We start from the raw sequence: 21,592 nt of genomic DNA, 5'->3' as shown, positions 1-21,592 counted from the left end.
ATATAAAAAAATGAATAACCAATAAATATGAAGTTATATTTGAACCTCTGTTGTCAAGCCTTGTCAATGTAACCCACCCCCTTTCTTCACGAATGGAACTGGTGTGGAGTCCGCTTTGAGAGTTTCCTGGGTTACGCTAGTTAGCTTAGCCTATTTATGGGATAACTTAGCAGCTAACGTTAGCCCATTGCTCGCGTCAATTATATTGCATGTCACTGGTCTATAGAAATAAATGCATTCGAACAAGAAACCAATGTATAGACATAGCAATGGCAAACAAAATTGCCAAGCCTAATGCGAGCCAGGGAAGTCTTGTTCTTGTAACATGGCTTCATCTCAAAGTTTTCATCCACTGAGCCGTGAGGCTCAACATGCTTGTTTGGTTGAGGTCTGAACTCGCCAAATTGCCCATAGATATCGTTTTTGTGGGTATTGTCCAGTTTTTGCTGTATGTTTTTATCTGCCCAAAATTCACGCAAGCATGAAAGCATTACAGTAAGCTTGCACACCACGCCCCCGCTCCCTCGTCTGGGACACTGGCGCGCACCCGAAACCACCTATTCCAGCGGTCCAGGTTTGGAGCGAATCAGCGTCCCTGGGGACAGGGACGGGGGGGCGTTCTCATCAGGGACGATCACACCCTATTTTGGTGCGATCGTGCTCTGATTCGACCCCGAATGGCTAGTGTGAAAGCCCCCTAAGAGTTGTGGGTGAGGGAGAAATGTGTGACCTGGAGGCAGGGGCATGTGTGACCTGGAGGCAGGGGGATGTGTGACCTGGAGGCAGGGGGATGTGTGACCTGGAGGCAGGGGGATGTGTGACCTGGTGGCAGGGGGATGTGTGACCTGGAGGCAGGGGCATGTGTGACCTGGAGGCAGGGGGATGTGTGACCTGGAGGCAGGGGGATGTGTGACCTGGTGGCAGGGGGGTGTGTGGGGGATGTGTGACCTGGAGGCAGGGGGGTGTGTGACCTGGAGGCAGGGGGGTGTGTGGGGGATGTGTAACCTGGAGGCAGGGGGGTGTGTGGGGGATGTGTGACCTGGAGGCAGGGGGGTGTGTGACCTGGAGGCAGGGGGGTGTGTGGGGGATGTGTAACCTGGAGGCAGGGGGGTGTGTGGGGGATGTGTGACCTGGAGGCAGGGGGGTGTGTGGGGGATGTGTGACCTGGAGGCAGGGGGGTGTGTGACCTGGAGGCAGGGGGATGTGTGACCTGGAGGCAGGGGGGGGTGTGGGGGATGTGTGACCTGGAGGCAGGGGGGTGTGTGACCTGGAGGCAGGGGGATGTGTGACCTGGAGGCAGGGATGTGTGACCTGGAGGCAGGGGGATGTGTGTGGGATGTGTGACCTGGAGGCAGGGGGGTGTGTGACCTGGAGGCAGGGGGGTGTGTCACCTGGAGGCAGGGGGATGTGTGTGGGATGTGTGACCTGGAGGCAGGGGGATGTGTGTGGGATGTGTGACCTGGAGGCAGGGGGATGTGTGTGGGATGTTTGACCTGGTGGCAGGGGGATGTGTGACCTGGAGGCAGGGGGATGTGTGACCTGGTGGCAGGGGGATGTGTGACCTGGTGGCAGGGGGGTGTGTGACCTGGAGGCAGGGGGGTGTGTGACCTGGAGGCAGGGGGGTGTGTGACCTGGTGGCAGGGGGGTGTGTGACCTGGAGGCAGGGGGGTGTGTGACCTGGTGGCAGGGGGATGTGTGGGGGGTGTGTGACCTGGAGGCAGGGGGGTGTGTGACCTGGAGGCAGGGGGGTGTGTGACCTGGAGGCAGGGGGGTGTGTGACCTGGTGGCAGGGGGGTGTGTGGGGGGTGTGTGACCTGGATCAGGCACAGCCTTTACATTATGAGAAAGGAATTTCAATCAATGACATCTTGGTATTGGGGTTTATATAGGTCTCACCTCGACCATCTCTATGAGGGAAATTAATCTCACATGCATATGAGATGAGCATGTTGAATACTGGGGTGGGGTGGTCACAGAACAGATGTTCTTAAACTTTAATTCAGGAAGTTAGACAGGCCACACTATGGGAAAAACAGCTGGTGGGGGTGTTGGGAGACATTGGGGTCTCTGGTCACATGCCCTTCTATGGTGAGTTGCAGTAGGAGGGTCAAGCTGAGACAGAACTTAGAGAAGATGTGAGGATGACCAGACCAGACCAGCTGGTATGTGGGGCCAGGACATATTGGGTGAAACTAACCTCTCTTGTATTGCCTGTTCTGTATTTGTCAAGTAGCCTATGCCACTTAATGGTTGAGTTGGGTATCAATTCATTCAGTCTCTCCAATACAATAATTATCTTGTCATCATATTTACCACCACTTGTTAATAATCAGTGATTTATTGGCGTTAGGTTGTAACGCCATAGCATTATTATTGTAAAAATATCATAAAATATGAAATGATTCAAATGGAATATGAATCTGAGAGAACCTATTTTATAACGAATCACCATGAACTGTTTCAGTTGCCTGCTTTTCCTCACCGAGGAAGGATTCAAGAGCAAAATAAGTAGGTGGAAGCATTGCCATTGGAAAAAACAGCCAACATTCTGGCACATAGGCCCACAAGCAGCATGATCAGGTGGGAATACTTACCTGCGTTTGATGTCTCTGATACCAGGGGAAAGAGAGAGCGAGAGCGTGACACTCAGGAATAGGCAAATCCTGACCGTCTAATAGACATCACCATGCATCACGCACGACAGGGACAGGCTTTTATGATGAGACAAGTTCCAGTAAAAACCCAGGGAACTTCCTTGACTTGGTGAAACTCAGTATGACAGCATCATGAATCTGCATTTAGATGCTGTTTTAAAAAAATGGAAACGTCAAAGAAAAGGCCTCAAGCGTCACTGCCGCCAAACATAACTGAAAACGACACCATCGCGGCACGGGGCACCTACTTCAGAAGGGAATTCGGAAGGAAATAAAAGATGAAGAAATAATATTTTATAATATATTCCATCTTGTTAGATGAGACCACTGATGTCTCTCATGAAGAGCATGACATTTCATTTGTTGTGCGATATGTACATGACGATCAAAGAAAGACTCAATTCAGGTCCATAATGTAGACATAACCACAGGCCAGGAGTTTGAGAACGTGGTTATCTCTGTTCTCTAAGAAAATGGCTTTGAAATGAAGAACATGCACGGCCAAGGCTACAACGGTATGTCCTGTACAGGGGTCTTCACACACAATGAGAAGCCCTGTACGTCCACTGCAGATCACACTGTCTGAGCCGGGTCCCGGTTGAAAGTGCCAGGTCCATGATTCATTTTCTGACATACTTCAACCTGACATACATCAATGAGTCTTCCTTTGATCTCCATTCCATGTACATATCGCACAACAACTGAAACTCGCTTTTCATGAGAGACATCAATGGTCTCATCTCACAAGATGGAATATATTTCTGCATCTTATTATTTCGTTCTGAAATTCCCTTCTGAAGTAGGGATGTGCGGCGATGTGGCGCAATGCTGTTATGATGATGAAGTTCGGCACTGCTAGACAAACAATGCCACTTACCCTTAGCCGCCAGAGGTATAGCCCTCCTGCTGACTTGTTGTACACAATTTGTAAGTTCCTTTGGTTAAAATCAGTTAAATGACTAAATGTAAAAATGCAGCAGAAAGATTTGGACCACTGCAGAGTGCTGGACACCCTGAAAACAAATAGGTCTGAGGAGACTCTATTTGAGAATGCATCTAAGAAGGCAGATAGCCTCAACAGGGCTCAGGAAGGAAGAGAAAAGTCCCAGTGCATTTCCAACACTGCACAACATCCACTGAAGTCAGCCACCAGTTCAGATCTGTGGAAGAATACTACAGAACACATTCTTCTTCCTGCCAACCGGGTAAGCAGCACAAATCCTGAGGCTGACCAAGCCATCCAAGCACACTGTGTGACTTCTATGTTGTTGAGGAAGAGGATAAACTGAAATCAGAGTTAAAAGGTCTTCCACACCAGCTTCCCATCCAAGGTGATGCTTCATGCCACACTGAAAGAAAACGGGGGCCTGCTCAGATTCACAACCCTGGTTGAGATGATTAAAACCTCCACAGCACTGCCAGTGTCTAGTGTCTACAGCCACGGTCTAACCACAAACCACAGCCTGTGGGCTAGATCCACAAAGAATGGATTGTACAGTGCTAGTTGCACCCTACTTTCAATTCATAATGAATTGTGGATCTAGCCCTAAGTGTCTTTACCAAAGAAACCACTGATCTAATGTGACTGAGTTGGTCTAAACACCCGAACACTGCATTGCTTACAGGAAAACATGTCAAATCTGTGGTTTCTTCATGGACTTATTCAGTAGAATGAACAGCTCCCATGATATGATTATGGATGGCAGCGGTGGGGGCCCTTCTTTTTTGCTTGAGCCCCTGCCCCCCCAAATGTCTGTGCACCCCCCCCCCCCCCCCCCCACCTCCACCGTTGTTCTCTCTGTCATTGACTCCAACCATCTTCCCTTTGATTGCCCATAGTCTGGTGCCAAGGGGGTATTGGAGGTAGAGGAACATAGAGAGAGATATAGATAGATAGAGAGAGAGATATAGATAGATAGAGAGAGAGAGAGAGAGAGAGAGAGAGAGAGAGAGAGAGAGATAGAGAGAGAGAGAGAGAGAGAGAGAGAGAGAGATAGAGAGAGAGAGAGAGAGAGAGAGAGAGAGAGAGAGAGAGAGAGAGAGAGAGAGAATGTGAGCCAGCGGTGGTACTAATGCTGCCCAATAAGGCAGAACTGACAACGCTGAATGATAACCCAATAAAGTTTAATTAAGAACCAGTAACCTCTCAGGCTTAATAATGAGAATGGAAGTCTGCATGCAAAGGAAAGGAAATGAAAGAAGGTACGATCAAGGAATGTTTGATGATGCTCACTGTCTGCCAGATAAGAAAAGCTCGATAAAATAAAGTCTGCTGCTTGTAAGGGAAAATACCGTGCCTGAACATTTCTTCTTCTACAGAGGTTGTTATTGGCACATTCCACCTGGATGTTGCTTCTGTGTGTGTGTATGTGCATTTGTTTGCATGTGTGTGTGTGTGTTTTAATCTACACTCACCCAGCACAGTGAGGCGGGCGGGGCGAGACCTCATGGCAGCCTGGATAGCTTGGCACTCAAATATGGCGTCATCCATCAGCTCCACACGCTGGATCCGCAGGTGGTGTTCTCCTGAACTGTGGTCCCCGATCACTGTGTAGCGAGGGTAGCCTGCAACACAAACGCACAGATTCGTCAACAGCGTGTTAGACTGTGCGTGCCGCGAATACAAAAAATGGCAAACCCGGTAATGTGAAAGGAATTGGGCTTGTAGCTTGTATGTTAAATGTGTTTTTATTTTATTATGTGTCTTATTGTATTGTTTCTTATCTTGTCTTGTCTTACTGTATTGTTTCTTATCTTATCCCATCTTATTCCACTGTATCTTATCTTATCTTACTGTATCTTATCGTATTGTATTGTTTATTATCATCTCTTGTCTTGTCTGACAGTATCTTATTGTATTGTTTATTTTCCTATTGTATCTTATGGTATCATATCTTACTGTATCTTATCTTACTGTATCTAATCTTATCTTATCTCACTGTATCTTATCTTACTGTATCTTATCTTATTGTATTGTTTCTTGTCTTATATTGTCTTATCTTACTGCATCTTATCTTAACATATTTGAGAATCAGAGTCAGAGTTCGCTTTACCTGCTATATTCAAGGAATGTAAATGCGATTGAAAAAAAAACACGGTGAGTGAACAGCTTAGGCCCTATTCCCCGTACCTGGTTCAACTAAGTCGATCAAGAGTCCCATTATCCAGATTCAGTTAACCCGATGTTTGAAGCCGGGATTTTCCTGTTCCTCGAATGCTGATTCAGTCTCGTTAACTCAAACCAGACTTGAGACTCTGGATAAGTGCGCGCGGCCGCTTCAGTTGAAAAGACAGCAGGTGTAGATAGCAGAAATCCTGATCTTCTAACGGCATTGATTGATTGATTGTTTTACAGATTGCAGGCGGCTCAATAGCCTTGCCGACAAGTTAAATGCATAATCTATAGGCAAATTTTAAATCCCTCATTACCCCAATCAATCAGATTATATTTCTTTAAACGTTCCTGCTGGCAGTAGGTTTATGCATTGAATAATCAAATGAGATCTTGCTAGCGAAAATAATTAGTTCAACTGTTTCAGAATAAGGATATGGCTCTCTTATCCATTGATTGATGTATGGTGGATTTTTTATTTATCTGCACTGTGGTGTGACGGCTTGTCCTTTTGACTTTCACGCAGACGACCGGGGTTCGAATCCTAGTCTTTTCCTTCTTTTTGCAATGTAGGAATAATTCAATTTGGTGCACGTTGAGAGCTATATAAAGAATGACATCCTCAATGCATGTAGATTTATAATATTTTAACTTAAAACTAGGCTACTTTTGCGTATAATCATTAATATTATATTCCAAAAGATTATATTGGAAACACAGGGTTTCGAACACCAGTCGCCCGGTTGCCAGGATTGAGAACTACCGCTGCGCCACTGTGCCAGATGGGATACATTCATTGTTTATACATTAATGAACGAGAGACCCGTGTTTAGAATATTCTTTCTTTTGAATGAAGTTTTATCTCTTTATTCTCAAATGCATTAATGTGACGTCAACGGCTCATTCAATTTCTCAAATCCGTCAAACAGCGCATCTCATCAGACATTTTAATCCCAGTTACAATATCACACAAAATCCACAATCCACGCATAGACACTTAAATTTTATGCTTGAATGAAACAAAATCCAGGCGCTCCTCTCCTTCCTCGCTCCTCATCCACAGCGGAGAATATGAAAGGAATCAGAGCCAAACGAGCGATAGGTTTCAATCATTAAGGATATCCCCGCGGGATTCACATTTGCAATGCTGCGCGTTGTTAAAATAACCACATAATGTGTACATCGCACCTAGCGAGCGCCACGGTATATATAACGTGCATTATTTAGGACAAAGTGAATTTAGTATCAGCATTTTGGGTCTATTTTACATTTCAAAAGCCCCCTCTGGAAGAATGGAGCACAAAAACGTAATTCAGAATGGTATAATGCAGATCCTAGACTGTGAGAATCATTTCAGGAAACAAGCTGTCACTTCTTTGCGGGGGCGTGGCCATGGTTCATCTGGCTAACTTGAACTTAACCCTGCTCTCGACCAGGCTCAAACTTTTTGATCTGTTGTCATGGTGATTTAGACAATCGCGCGTCGGGGAATGGGAAGGTCCGGCTTAAGTCAGGCTTGACCGAAAGTTATCCGGCTAACTCAGTTATCCAGGTACGGGGAACGGGGCCTGGTATCTTTGACTCTTCCTGTATAACAATGCTGTGTCAAAATCCTGTGAGGCGTTGGCAGGCATATGAACATGGATCCAACAAGAGTTTTTGCTTGTGGGTGGCTGTGTGATATTTTTTTGTAAAAATCCAAATGTGATGTTACACATGTATCACTTTAATATAACAAAGAAAACAAACAACATACATATTCTCATGACTCTCACAATGATTGTGATTAACTGCTCTGTAGTGCGTGTGTGTGGGGGGGGGGGGGTCTGCCTTCTGGGGGGACCCTGATGGAAACAAGACAAACGTCTTTCTCAGGTCTGCATCCCCTTAACAATTGTATGTATTGAGCCGTACTGTATTGTACCCATTCTGCAATCTGTTAAATAAAGTTTTCATTCATTCATTCATTCTGTAGAACGAGGAGGTTTTTATTGAGGCGGTGAACAGGCACCGCTAGAGATTGACATGTTTCAGTGGTGTACTACTGAGATTTATAGTTTAATAACATAGCACACCAGCACTATATCCAAGAGACCTGGCAATTTTACATCAGTCAGTCAGGTCGGATGGTGTTTAAAACATCCTCTCAGCTGCTGTCTGAATATGCATTAGTGTGTTGTGGTACACCTCTCCATGGGGACACATAAACATCCTGCTTACTGAATGGCTTAAACTAGTTTCTGAAGACAGATGTCTGTCCTCTCTCTCTCTCTCTCTCTCTTTCTCAGGCATGTGGAAAGTGAAGGGTGCGGGGGTTACGAGAGCCTATCACCAGTTTCCCCTTACTGCATCTAACTTTTTATTTGTTTTCTCATAAATATAATGCCATAAATGTAATTGGGGTTGAACATCCTTATAAAACAAAATGTTTAATTTGGTTATTAATCACGCTTATAAATACTGTTAATTTGTTTTCTTGGCACCTCCAAGCAATCTTCAGAAAGCAGCATGCATTGATTGATTGATTGAAAACGTTATTAACAGATTGCAGAATGGGTACAATACAGTATGGCTCAATACACACAATTGTTAAGGGGATGCAGACCAGAGAAAGCCTTTCATCTTGTTTACATCAGGGTCCCCCATTTTCAATTCATCATGTCTGTACATGTAGTGGGATATGAGTTGACTTGAGACACTTTAAAGCCTTTCCTCTAGTAGACTACATTACTTTTATGTATTATTTTATGTACAGTATATGTTTATGTATATCCATATTATCATATTTAGACGTGTAGCTCAAGGATGAGAAAGTGGTTAGTTTCACTCACAGACTACTAGCTAACACCCGGACAGATACTGTTACAATTCCCTATTCCCCGTACCTGGTTCAACTAAGTCGATCAAGAGTCCCATTATCCAGATTCAGTTAACCCGATGTTTGAAGCCGGGATTTTCCTGTTCCTCGAATGTGGATTCAGTCTCGTTAACTCGAACCAGACTTGAGACCCAGGATAAGTGCGCGCGGCCGCTTCAGTTGAAAAGCCAGCACGTATCGATAGCAGAGATCCTGATTTTCTAACGGCATTGATTGATTAATTGATTTAAAACTTTATTAACAGATTGCAGTACGGCTCAATAGCCTCGCCGACCAGTTAAATGCATGATCTATAGGCTAATTTTAAGTCCCTCATTACCCCAATCAATCAGATTATATTTCTTTAAACTTGCCTGCTGGCAGTAGGTTTATGGATTGAATAATCAAATGAGATCTTGCTAGCGAAAATAATTAGTTTAACTGTTATACAGAATAAGGATATGGCTCTCTTACCCATTGATTGATGTATGGTGGATCTTTTACTAATCTGCACTGTGGTGTAACGGTTTGTGGTTTTGACTTTCACGCAGACGGCCCGGGTTCGAATCCTAGTCTTTTCCTTCTTTTTGCAATGTAGGAATAATTCAATTTGGTGCACGTTGAGAGCTATATAAAGAATGACATCCTCAATGCATGTAGATTTATAATATTTTAACTTAAAACTAGGCTACTTTTGCGTATAATCATTAATATTATATTCCAAAAAAATTATATTGGAAACACGGGGTTTCGAACACCGGTCACCGGTTGCCAGGATTCAGCACTAGCCGCTGCGCCACTGTGCCAGATGGGATAAATTCATTGTTTATCCATTAATGGACGAGAGACCCGTGTTTAGAATATTTTACTTTTGAATGAAGTTTTATCTCTTTATTCTCAAATGCATTAATGTGACGTCAACGGCTCATTCAATTTCTCAAATCCGTCAAACAGCGCATCTCATCAGACATTTTAATCCCAGTTACAATATCACACAAAAACCACAATCCCCGCATAGACACTTCAATTTTATGCTTGAATGAAACACAATCCGGGCGCTCCGTTAAGCAAATCTACAGCGGAGAATATATGAAACTAATCAGAGCCAAACGGCCGATAGGTTTCATTCATTAAAAATATCCCTGCGGGATTCACATTTGCAATGCGCCGTTATTAAAATAACCACATGCAGCGTGTATCGCGACTCAGAGCGCCGTATATGACGTGCATTATTTTATTTAGGACAAAGTAAATCTATAGGCTCAATATGATTTATTATCAGCATTTAGTTCTATTATTATACATTTCAAAAGCCCCCTCTAGGAAAACGAAGCACAGAAACGTAATTCAGAATGGTATAATGCAGATCCTAGACTGTGAGAATCATTTCAGGAAGCGAGCTGTCATTTCTTTGCGGGGGCGTGGCCATGGTTCATCCGGCTAACTGAAGTTAACCCTGCTCCCGACCAGGCTCAAACTTTTTGATCTGTTGTCATGGTGATTTAGACAATCGAGCGTCGGGGAATGGGAAGGTCCGGCTTAAGTCAGGCTTGACTGGAAATTATCCGGCTAACTCAGTTATCCAGGTACGGGGAACGGGGCCCACTGATACTGGTGAAAAATATTCTACAGTATGTGGGGCTGTGCCATATTCACTCAGTTTCAGTAACTACAGTATATAACCAGACCTGCAAACTGATAAGAAGTGAAAAAGGTGACATGTTTGTAAACCAAACCCCTGTAGGGTTGTGTGGGGGCATTGTCGTTGTGATCCGGGTCTGATATTATGTGATCCGATAATATCATAACACAGAGGCTGAGAGACTTTTGTTGCCGTTAGAACACCGCAGTACGAATTGGAAGAGCCGTCGCGTGTCACGCTAACCCTTCCAGAAGCTTTGTGGTCCGGGCTTGAACCATAAATGTGTCTCCATAAATCCATTTTTGTTAGATCCAGCACTGAATGTATCTTGTGATTATTATACATTTTCGACAACTACCAGGCCAACAACAACTATCAGTGTTAGTTATTTCCTGGTTGACGTGATTCCGGACGTGATGTCACACAAATGCCATATGCACTCAGCCAATAGACAATTTGTTTTATTAGTGTGAACGTATACATTTTATCCACTGAATATTTGGATAGTATTGTAATATTGTGATATCCCATGGATATATATAGCCGTTTTTTATACATTTATTTTTCTAGACGAGATATTATTGAATTTGGGGGCAGCTGTAACCATAGATATATATACGCCTATATACGTCTATGGCTGTAACCCTGTCTCTTCAGTCCCTGCGTTCATCATTGTCGTCATCACATCAGTCCCCACTCCATAACACACTGACTCTGCTTGGGGCGATAAATGAATCGCCCTTTAGGCATCATATTTGAAGATACTGATTGGCTAAATTTAAGTTACTACGTGCATTTATGTTGCTATGTGCATTTTTGCGTTGTGCACTGACTGGGTGTCAGTGGGCAATGTTTCTATCGCCCCAGAAGAGAGGGGATGAACAGGAAGCACAAACAATGATTTATATGTTATATATTACACGTTATTGTCCATTTTAAACACAAACATACTTCAAATGAGTAATTCTTACTTATTTTTTAAATGTTTATTATATTGTTAGGGGTCGAAATCTACTATTATAGAAAAATCCATTTTCCACCAGGGGGGGGCTAGCGCCCTCTAGTGACCAGCCCCCACTCGCAATGGGGAATTCTATCTGTCCCTCCCGGACTCCCGATTCAATCAAAGACCGCAAGGAGTTGAGATACTGTAACTGACTGCTGGTCACTTTTGCCCAGTCTGCTTTGATTCGTGGACAATGCAGTGGTTTTTGGTGAGTGAGATTAACATCTTCGTTCTCAGTAATCTTTTTTACATAGTGCTACTGCTAGCTAACGATATGCAGGAAGAGTAGCTACACATGATGGCAGCAGTGAACTTCACCTAAACTACCTTCAGTTCCATGGCGGCTGGGTGGCGCAGCTCGTCACCAACGCAAGAGACACCAGGTTCGACTCCGGCTGGCAGGTGAAAAGATGTGACAGGCTGCCTCCTCGTGTATCGGAGGGGACACGTGATGCAAGGCTTCTATCCTCCCTACAACCGGCCAGTGGGGGGCATATGCGAGCAACGTTCAAGACAGGGGAGGGGAGAATTGGCACAGCGGGTAATTGGGATGGGAGAAGAATAGAAAGAGGATCAAAAGTGGATAAAAAATTAAAAACGACCTTCAGTTCCCTCTCCTATCTTGATCTCTTTGGTGTGATGAACAGTATTATGGTGATTTGTAGCTAATCGATATGTTCACTATAGGTTGAGCTATTTAGAGCTATCATTACCCCGTCTGTCTGTACACCCCCCTTCCCCCATGCTGCTATGACACCTGCATTTCCCCAGGGGGATTAACCTGGGCTTTACCAAGTGGGGTAGCTAGCCGCTCAAGGTAATGTCTAATAAAGAGTGGCAGTGCAGTGGCTGGAATACATTGCTGATATAGTGACAGGATTGTGTGTGGTGTGTGATTAAAGCCTCGGGTCTCATTCATGGCTCAGTCTACCACATTCAGTACCGCCGTGTTGGACAGCGCTGGCCAGTATCGATTCTGAATCGATCTTCATCCCTAGATCGATATAAAAAAAATGTATAATAATAATGATATATATATTTTATTTGTATCCCCAAATGTAATCATTATGCGATTTCCCTTCCTGTTCGTCTCGTGTCCAGATCTCGTGCAACGTGTTTGAATCTAAAAACATGGATCAAGTGAAAGCATCACTCACGTCACCGCCAGGTGCAAAGGCAGATGTCTGGTTGCATTTTGGATTTCAAAAACATGACGACAGAGAAGAGCTGGACAATTATTGCAGTTTTGTGGATTGAAATGAAAACATTCATTTCATGAAGAAATCCTCCAAAAAAAGAAAAGATCAGAATTTCATGCAACACAAAAAAGAAGCTTCTCCCTCCTGAGGACGTTCAGTATATCCGGGGATGAAAGGAGCCGATAGGAGGAGAGGGCATTCCAGTAGAACAAGACGTGACTCTATTAAAACACTCTATCTAACATTGTGGTTTTGTAAAAAATAAAAAAGAAGATAAATAAATAATTTTTTAAAAGGAACTTCACACATCACAAGTGACTCCTACACTTCTACCCTCACAATCCGAAAAGTCTATCAGTGCCAATCCCCTGATGTTGGATCATCGCCAACGAATGTTAGAGGGGGTAAAATATTGATTTCCCAGCATCAGCCAAGCTATGAGTCATGTTCACTTCAGGGATTCTCGACCAGTTCTGTATTTCACCGCGGAGGAGTTTAAAGGCGGGCCAATATGTTTTAGCACCCAAAAGGACTATAATAGACTGGCTATAGCCCCAATAACGGCTCCTAAGTCCTTGAGTTCGTCTGCTAGCGAAACCAGCTCTGCACTCTGAAAGTCCAATTACCGACAGTTGCTTCATCGGATCCCATTCACTTTAATAGAGCATGAAGTGGGCCTCATTTTCTTCTAGTGGGATGAGTTACAGCCGATTAAGCCAAACAGACCCGGCCCAAGCCTTTTTCGGGCCCTAAGCAGACTTTGATTTGGGGGGCCCCCCATCTCCTCTGTGTGACCAATACTGACCAGGGTTAGAAATAAAAAAAAAATTTAATCCCAGGGCTTTTTTTGCTCCCCTTAGTTGATTTTCGGGGGCTTTTTTTGTATTTCGGGGGCACAGAATTTTTATGATGAAAATTAACATAAAGATTATAAAACATTGTCAACACTTTTTTTTACAGTCTTCGTCCCTATGTTTGATAACGTAATGTTAATGTCTCCATAGGGCTGTACGCTAACCTTTTTCCCAAGGAGCACATGTGCTGCTAAATACAATTTAAATAAATAAAATCTAAATCGAAATTTAGGAGAACGTGAAAATTGTTCAAGTAACACAGAGTTTATTAACAAACTATTTATTACATGGATATTATACTGTGCGTGTGCATACTAAGGGATAAACATCTGTGCAAATAGCACATACCACCAAAATCACAAATTGGCCCATGCCTATACTAGACGCAAAGGATATCGGTTGTCAAGCTGCTTTTGTATGTTGTAGTCTTGTCACGATACCAACATTTTGACTTTGATACAGATAGGAAAGGCAATGGAATATATTATTAGATGACAGAACATGGAAAATTCTTTATACAATTATTTAATTCATTATAATTGAAACGCTATTGAATAATAGTTAATTAATAGTTAATACAATTATTCTGTTTCAGCTACAACCAAGCTATAATTTATACTATAGCTACTGTCCATCAATGTCTTCCTTTTGAATGAAATAGGTTCAGGAGAGAGAGATGTAGAGAGGGAGAGAGAGCGAGACACACACACACACACACACACACACACAGATAGACACAGATATTCTCAGCCCTTTCCTCTGAGCGTTCCCAGTGATGGCTTACTATGTGTGTGTGTGTATGTGCGTGTGCAAACAGGAACGGGACACACATCTGTGCAATAGCACACACCACCAAAGTCACTGGCTGGCCCACAGTGTGCGTCTGCTAACTTCGCTAACGTTATCCGCCTCAGTAACATTAGCTACCTCGCCGGATTCCTCTTTCTCCTCGTCTCTCTTTTGCTCAAAATAAAAATGAATGGGCTTCATGGCTGGCTGAATTTTTGTGTTTGTGTTTTCATTTCCTTTCTCGCATGAAACCATCCGTGTCACCGCAGGAAACTCTACTGTGATTGGACGTTTATGCGCCTTGTGGAATGTGGGACTTGTAGTTTCTGAACTATTAACAGCAGAGCTGTTTGTAATCTTCACTCGCACACTGCAAGTAAATGATTTTTCCGGTTCGCACACACATATTATTAGGGGCAAATACGAGTGAAATGCTCGCACTGTAGAGCATAATATATAATTAGTAAACTGTCTGGGGCTTTTCTTGCCCCCCTTAACTGATTTTCGAGGGCATTTGGTAAATTTCCGAGGGCATTTTGCCCCAAGCCCCCGTTAATTTCGAACCCTGCTATTGACTATTGTCAATGCTTGATCATTCGCACACCTACAGCTCCCAAGCTACTGTGTTTTGTATTTTTGTGTGGCTTGATTTGCTTGTATCATGCTGTCTTTGTAAATCTGTATAATTGATTTTTGTCTCATAAAGAAGTAGTAATAGCAAGCCAGCCGATGTGCTTTTGTATGATTACTATTGACATAATATATATATTTAAAAGACATCAAGCTCTCTTGGTGGCAATAGCAGGCGGTTAGTTGGCTTATATGTCGGGCCGGCCGCCCACTCTCCATTTCATCTTCCCACATGTAGCCTTTAATCTTAAGGGTCTTTTGCATGGGGAGGATGGGAGGAGGGAAGGACAAAAGAACATCTGAACGTAAACATAAAAGCTGTGTGAGATCGTAGAGCCGAGCATGAAATGGGGCCACTAAAACACACAAGGATGAGTCAATGTTTGTGTAGGCAGCACCAGGATCCTTCCTGAGATTTGGCGAAAAATGGGATCTACAGATAAAATAACCAACAGCTCTCTCTCGCTATCTCCCTCTCTTCCCTCTCTCCCTCTCTCACCTCCCCCCACCCACCTCTCTCTCACTCCCCCTCTCTCTATCTCTCTCTGCATTTTACATGACTTGCTGTAATGTGCCATTCACTGAGTGATAGCAGAGCTAAAAGTAGACAGTAAATGTTAGATGACATCTTAACAGAGCTTGGTCACACTTAAAAGCTCCTATTTAGCAACATTAATGGCCATTGAGTGGAACAGGGCTTTACACTGTTTCATTCTTCTGATAATGGCTGAAGTGGAGGACCTGTCGTTATGCCGCACAAGGTCACACAGATAAACCATTTCACTTCCATTAAGTTTATTTATAATCATCGGTGAACTTCAAAGCATACAGTATAGGGAGCCCTGTAGTCTGAAGTCACTTTAGTTTCCCGCACAGTCCACCCGTATAGGGATTTATCATTGGGAAAATGTATTATCGGCTATTGTAATAACTCTGCCTCATGAACATTGGCAAGCTTTCCATTTTTGCACAAAATGAGTTCCCTCCTATCACTAACATATTATATATAGACCAGATGTGCACAAGTCTTATTTAGTTTAATATATATATATATATATTTATATTTATGTATGTGCATAATGTATGATATGTATGTTGTAGGTATGTACTGTAGGTGCATACATGTGTGTGTATGTCTATGTATATGTATGTAATAATATGTATGTACAGTATGTATGTATATATATATATATGTGTATGCATGTATGTATGTACTGTACGTGTATACATATGTATAGGTACATACAATGTTTCTGTTGTTCATAATCCTAACAAGGCAACAGTCAACTTCAGTAAATTAATGTTATCCTGTATTTAAACAAGTGATCCATTCAATTACAGCATGTTATCCTGCAGCCAAGTGAACATAATTTATAATGTAATACTGTTCTTTTACAGCGAGCTTGTGTTTCTGTGCTACACTTGCTTCCAGATTGGACTCATTAACTGGATTAGTATTTCTAAATCAACTGGGTAGCAGGTTGTAGTGTTGCTGGGAAAGAACACTGTTGAAAGAATTTGTTGCCTTTTCTTTTACACTATTACACCAACCTGGTCATGGATTATTTTCTCTATAATGAACAGTGTGTCAGTGGCTCACGTGAAGACTGATCATTTATACACTATGTTGAATGTAGCTGTAACTCCACATTGATCTAAATTACTTCAACAGACAGTGTGTTGTTACCCAAAGCAAACAATGTAAAATAGGCCCATTACGGGCTAATGAATCCATCAGGACAGGAATGGATTTGTCTCTGAACTGGATCAATGGCAACAGGGCGTGTGTGTGTGTGTGTGTGTGTGTGTGTGTGTGTGTGTGTGTGTGTGTGTGTGTGTGTGTGTGTGTGTGTGTGTGTGTGTGTGTGTGTGTGTGTGTGTGTGTGTGTGTGTGTGTGTGTGTGTGTGTGTGTGTGTGTGTGTGTGTGCATGTGTGTGTGTGTGTATATGCGTGTATGTATGTGTGTGTGTTTGTGTGTGTGTGTGTGTGTGTGTGTATTTTCCCCCATTGTCACCATCAACGCTTTGCTGCTGCTGGGAACGGGTGGTTGACGGTTAATTTGTTGTATACAGAAACAAGGCAAGCACTGAGGGACATGTGCTCGTCAGATACTGTACTGCCAGGGACCATTGGCACACTTCCAGTTTCCTAGAAGCGTCCCCTGCGACTCCCCGCGTATCCTAAGAACATAATATGACTGTTTCTTTTCCCCCCAGTCGCTCCATCTGAGCTCCCCCTCGAAGGATTCACTAGTGGGCTCTCTCTCCGCCTGTAAGTACTGTATGGTCATTGTCGCCGCGCGCATAGGAGATAGGATATTCACGACAGCCTCTTCATGCATATTCACACCATTCATCCGCGCGTTCTGATGCTGCTCTGGGGAGCTTCTCCACTTCCCTTTAATTAGAGGAGAAAAGCGAGAGCAGGAATTCAGGGGACAGATTGGAATCATCTTTTGTGCTCTGATTTGTACTCGTGAATGGCGAAAGACGGCTCTGAGTTTAATCACTGCTCCTCTGAATGGTGACGGGTCCCAGGCGGGCTCGCTATTGCAGACACAGTGCCTTTTGCTCTGAATAGCACAGTAGAGCCGTGTTATAGAAATGCTCTGCGCGATATTTGACGCCGCACACTTTTTTTTATGTATACAGCTGTCACTTGTTTTCTTCACGCTTTTTCCGTCGGAGAGCATCTAGCGAGTGGATGCGCCATCGTTCTTTATTGCCGACTGTATTGCTTGTTTACGTAGGCGCGGGCCATTCAGAGGGACAGCTGTGGATTGCTTCCAGTCGTCTCGACGCGAGGCACTCAGACCCCCGGCCGCACCGCGCCGCTTAGACTGCTCTCTTGTTAGACTGGGCTGCCGGCGACGCTCTTAACTTACACAGAAGCAACGGGGGATTTTCTTTTCACAGACGGGAGAGAGACAGCGGGAGGGAGGGAGGGAGAAAGAAAGAGAGAAAGACAGAAATATACATTTATATTCCGGCCTGTCCGTGTCTGAGGTCAGACTCACTGCTTCCTGGCCGTGCTCACTGCTTACTACGACTATGCTTGCACCTCATGGTACCAAAGCACCTCAAAGGCACTAAAAACAAGATTACAAACATCACAAAACAAACTGGTCAGACTACTGCTTGACCTTACTCCTAAAACCCACCTCACCCCTGCCCACTTTGACAACCTAGGATGGCTTAGAGTAGACGACAGAGTACAGCAACTTGCAATGGGCCTGGTCTACAAGATACACTACACCACTAAGATACCCATGTACATGTCAAAATACTTCCCAAATGTCAGTGAATACCACGACCACAACACCAGAGGGAGTTCCACAAATCATGTCCAACCCAGATTCGGCTCAAACAAGGGACTAAACACATTTCTGTATTGTACCCATCCTGCAATCTGTTAATAAAATGTTCAATCAATCAATCAATTCAACTCTTCACTGATGCATCATTAAGGGTTGAACTTGATCCTCCTCCAACTCTCTCACACTCTTTCACACACTCTCTCTCAGGCTCGCCAACTTTCTCTTTGTGTGCTCTCTCTCTCTCTCTCTCTCTCTCTCTCTCTCTCTCTCTCTCTCTCTCTCTCTCTCTCTCTGTCTCTCTCTCTCTTTTGCTCCTTTTTCTGTTTGTCTACAATGTCATCGCTAAAAATCCAAATCACCATTGACTCCCTTGACTCCCTCTCCCACCCCATTATGCCTGCCCCCCACCCCTCCCTCCCTCTCTCACTCTGCCTTTCCATATCTGGCTATCGTTAGTCCCCCCCTCACTCACTCACTCACTCTCTCTCTCTCTCTCTCTCTCTCTCTCTCTCTCTCTCTCTCTCGCTCTCTCTCTCTCTCTCTCTCTCTCTCCTATCTCTCTCTCTCTCTCTCTCTCTCTCTCTCTCTCTCTCTCTCTCTCTCTCTCTCTCTCTCTCTCTCTCTCTGACTGTTGGTCCATTGTTTACTGCATGTCCCCAGCCTCCCCTGGGTCTGATAAGGACCGGTCCGGGGAATGGAATGTCTTTTTTAGGGCACCGTCGCCCACTGAGGTTTAATTACCGACCGCTATCGGTGACAGGGCAGGCTTACCGGAGCGCTATGTGAAGGTCAGAGGGTAGGAGACCCCCCCCCCCGATCTCTGGAGGAATACATATTTAATCGGTTCAGATCATATGAGGCTTCCGCCTTTTAAAATGGGCCCCGCTTGGTGGAAGGGACGGGTTAGTGTCGCCACGACTTGAATGGTAATTACACACACAGACACACAGGGATGGATTCCCTCTGAAGTGATGGAGGAGCCATGGAGGAGCCGTTGAGCGGAAAATCTGAATACCGATACTCAACATCGCTCCATACGAGCACTGGGTATAGATTCCTAATGGATCTCATTCCCAGTCGGTAAATAAATGATAATTTCATGGATTTTGCTCCTTCAATAAGGTCAGCTCTTAAAAAGGTTGTAAATATTTATTCTGTGGGAGCGATGTGTCCCACTGATACCGTATTCACAGAGGTCATGAATATTCATAGGGCATCAAGCAGAGGAACTGCGGGCTACTCAGAATGACAGCGTGGCGGTCGGTGTCTCTCCAAATTAAACAATTAAGGTACTTAAGCAAGAGGCACAGTGTAATTAGGGGAGGTGAGTTACTCTTCAAAAACCCATTTACCAGCTTAAAATACTTGATACGTGACAAACGGCGCCACATGATTTCCCATTCTGCATTTGGATTTTGGTGCTTTTCGAGCCTGATACACAGTGTTATTGAATGCGGTGCCTGATACACAGTGTTATTGAAAGCGGTGCCGCTTATCGTGCCTGATACACAGTGTTATTGAATGCGGTGCCTGATACAAGTGTTATTGAATGCGGTGCCGCTTATCGTGCCTGATACACAGTGTTATTGAATGCGGTGCCTGATACAAGTGTTATTGAATGCGGTGCCTGATACAAGTGTTATTGAATGTGCTGCCTGATACACAGTGTTATTGAATGCGGTGCCTGATACAAGTGTTATTGAATGCGGTGCCTGATACAAGTGTTATTGAATGTGCTGCCTGATACACAGTGTTATTGAATGCAGTGCCTGATACACAGTGTTATTGAATGCGGTGTCGCTTATCGTGCCTGATACACAGTGTTATTGAATGCAGTGCCTGATACACAGTGTTATTGAATGCGCTGCCTGATAAAAGTGTTATTGAATGCGCTGCCTGATACAAGTGTTATTGAATGAGGTGCCTGATACAAGTGTTATTGAATGCAGTGCCTGATACACAGTGTTATTGAATGCGGTGCCTGATACACAGTCTTATTGAATGCAGTGCCTGATACACAGTGTTATTGAATGCGGTGCCGCTTATCGTGCCTGATACACAGTGTTATTGAATGCAGTGCCTGATACACAGTGTTATTGAATGCGCTGCCTGATACAAGTGTTATTGAATGCGCTGCCTGATACAAGTGTTATTGAATGAGGTGCATGATACACAGTGTTATTGAATGCGCTGCCTGATACACAGTGTTATTGAATGCGCTGCCTGATACACAGTGTTATTGAATGTGCTGCCTGATACACAGTCTTATTGAATGCAGTGCCGCTTATCGTGCCTGATACACAGTGTTATTGAATGCGCTGCCTGATACAAGTGTTATTGAATGCACTGCCTGATACACAGTGTTATTGAATGTGCTGCCTGATACACAGTGTTATTGAATGTGGTGCCTGATACACAGTGTTATTGAATGCGCTGCCTGATACACAGTGCTATTGAATGCGCTGCCTGATACACAGTGTTATTGAATGCACTGCCTGATACACAGTGTTATTGAATGCGCTGCCTGATACACAGTGTTATTGAATGTGCTGCCTGATACACAGTGTTATTGAATGTGCTGCCTGATACACAGTGTTATTGAATGAGGTGCTGCTTCATCTCCAGAAGAGCTCCGTGGCCTTGGAGCCTCAGTTTGGTTGTATTGACTAATGTCATTGTCAAGTGTGGAAGCATTTCTTTGTTCACACGAACATGGGACGTTGTCGCCATTTTAAAGCTCAATAATAACAGATACAACCATGCGAGTTCCCACATGGATATGTCTCTCTTCTTTCCTCTTTTCTTCCGAGTGATAGATCTGGAAGAGGGAAGGCGCTGATGATCGGAGGCTTTCTGGTGACAAAAAAGCAGCCGGGGGAGAGATTTGAACGTGACAGCTCTATGATAGAGTGTAAGTAATAGAAGCTGAAGGTAACAGATGGGACGCGGGGCGGACGGAGAGACGGGGCGGAAATGGAGGATGCGTGATGGAGGAGGGTGTGCGACAGGCCGGGGGGGGGGGGGGCTGGGGGGGTGTGATGAATGCCGCGCCTCACCTGACAGGTCCCTTCCGACTCCTAGCGCCAGGCCGTCTTTGATCCAGAGGACGACGCCATGGTAACCGGGAATGGAGCACGGTAGGGTCACCGGCTGGCCCGCCACCACCACCAGGTCCTGAGGCTGCTGGGAAAACATGGCCTCCGTGCCTGGGAGGACAGGAAGAAGAGAGAAGAAACAGACAGAACCAGGTCAGACTTGGATTCTCCAAAAAAGCTGTGCGATTGTGAGTTACATTCAAAGACCTTTTTTAGAGATGTTGAGGTTTCCCTCATTTCCTTATTTTTTTTTATCCACTTTTTCTCCTCCTATTTTATCTGTATTTTCCTCCCATCCCAATTTAGTCGTTATGCCAATTCCCCCCTCCCCTTCCTGGTTGTTGCGCGCATGTGCCCCCCATTGGTCGGTCTAGGGAGCCCTGAAGTCTATCAGATGCTTCCTCCGATACATAGGATACAGCCGGCAGCCTCTTTTC

At 44.3% G+C, this 21,592-nt stretch overlaps 1 protein-coding gene across 1 annotated transcript in view; it reads right to left on the bottom strand.

The window, feature by feature from the left end:
• Positions 1-21,255, bottom strand: part of LOC311243757 (kin of IRRE-like protein 3) — a gene marked incomplete at both ends in the record, with an annotated part of 153,026 nt that extends 131,771 nt beyond the window's left edge. The window contains 2 exons of the mRNA XM_084333099.1: positions 5,070-5,219; positions 21,117-21,255. Of these exons, the coding sequence (XP_084189225.1) occupies positions 5,070-5,219; positions 21,117-21,255 (289 nt within the window). The remainder of the gene's footprint in view (positions 1-5,069; positions 5,220-21,116) is intronic.
• Positions 21,256-21,592: the final 337 nt, after the last annotated feature.

The sequence above is a fragment of the Notolepis coatsorum genome, assembly GCF_963971535.1.
Source record: "Notolepis coatsorum genome assembly, chromosome: 1".
NCBI lineage: Eukaryota > Metazoa > Chordata > Actinopteri > Aulopiformes > Paralepididae > Notolepis > Notolepis coatsorum.
Note: the sequence above shows the minus strand (reverse complement) of the source record. Positions and strands in the feature narration are given on the sequence as shown.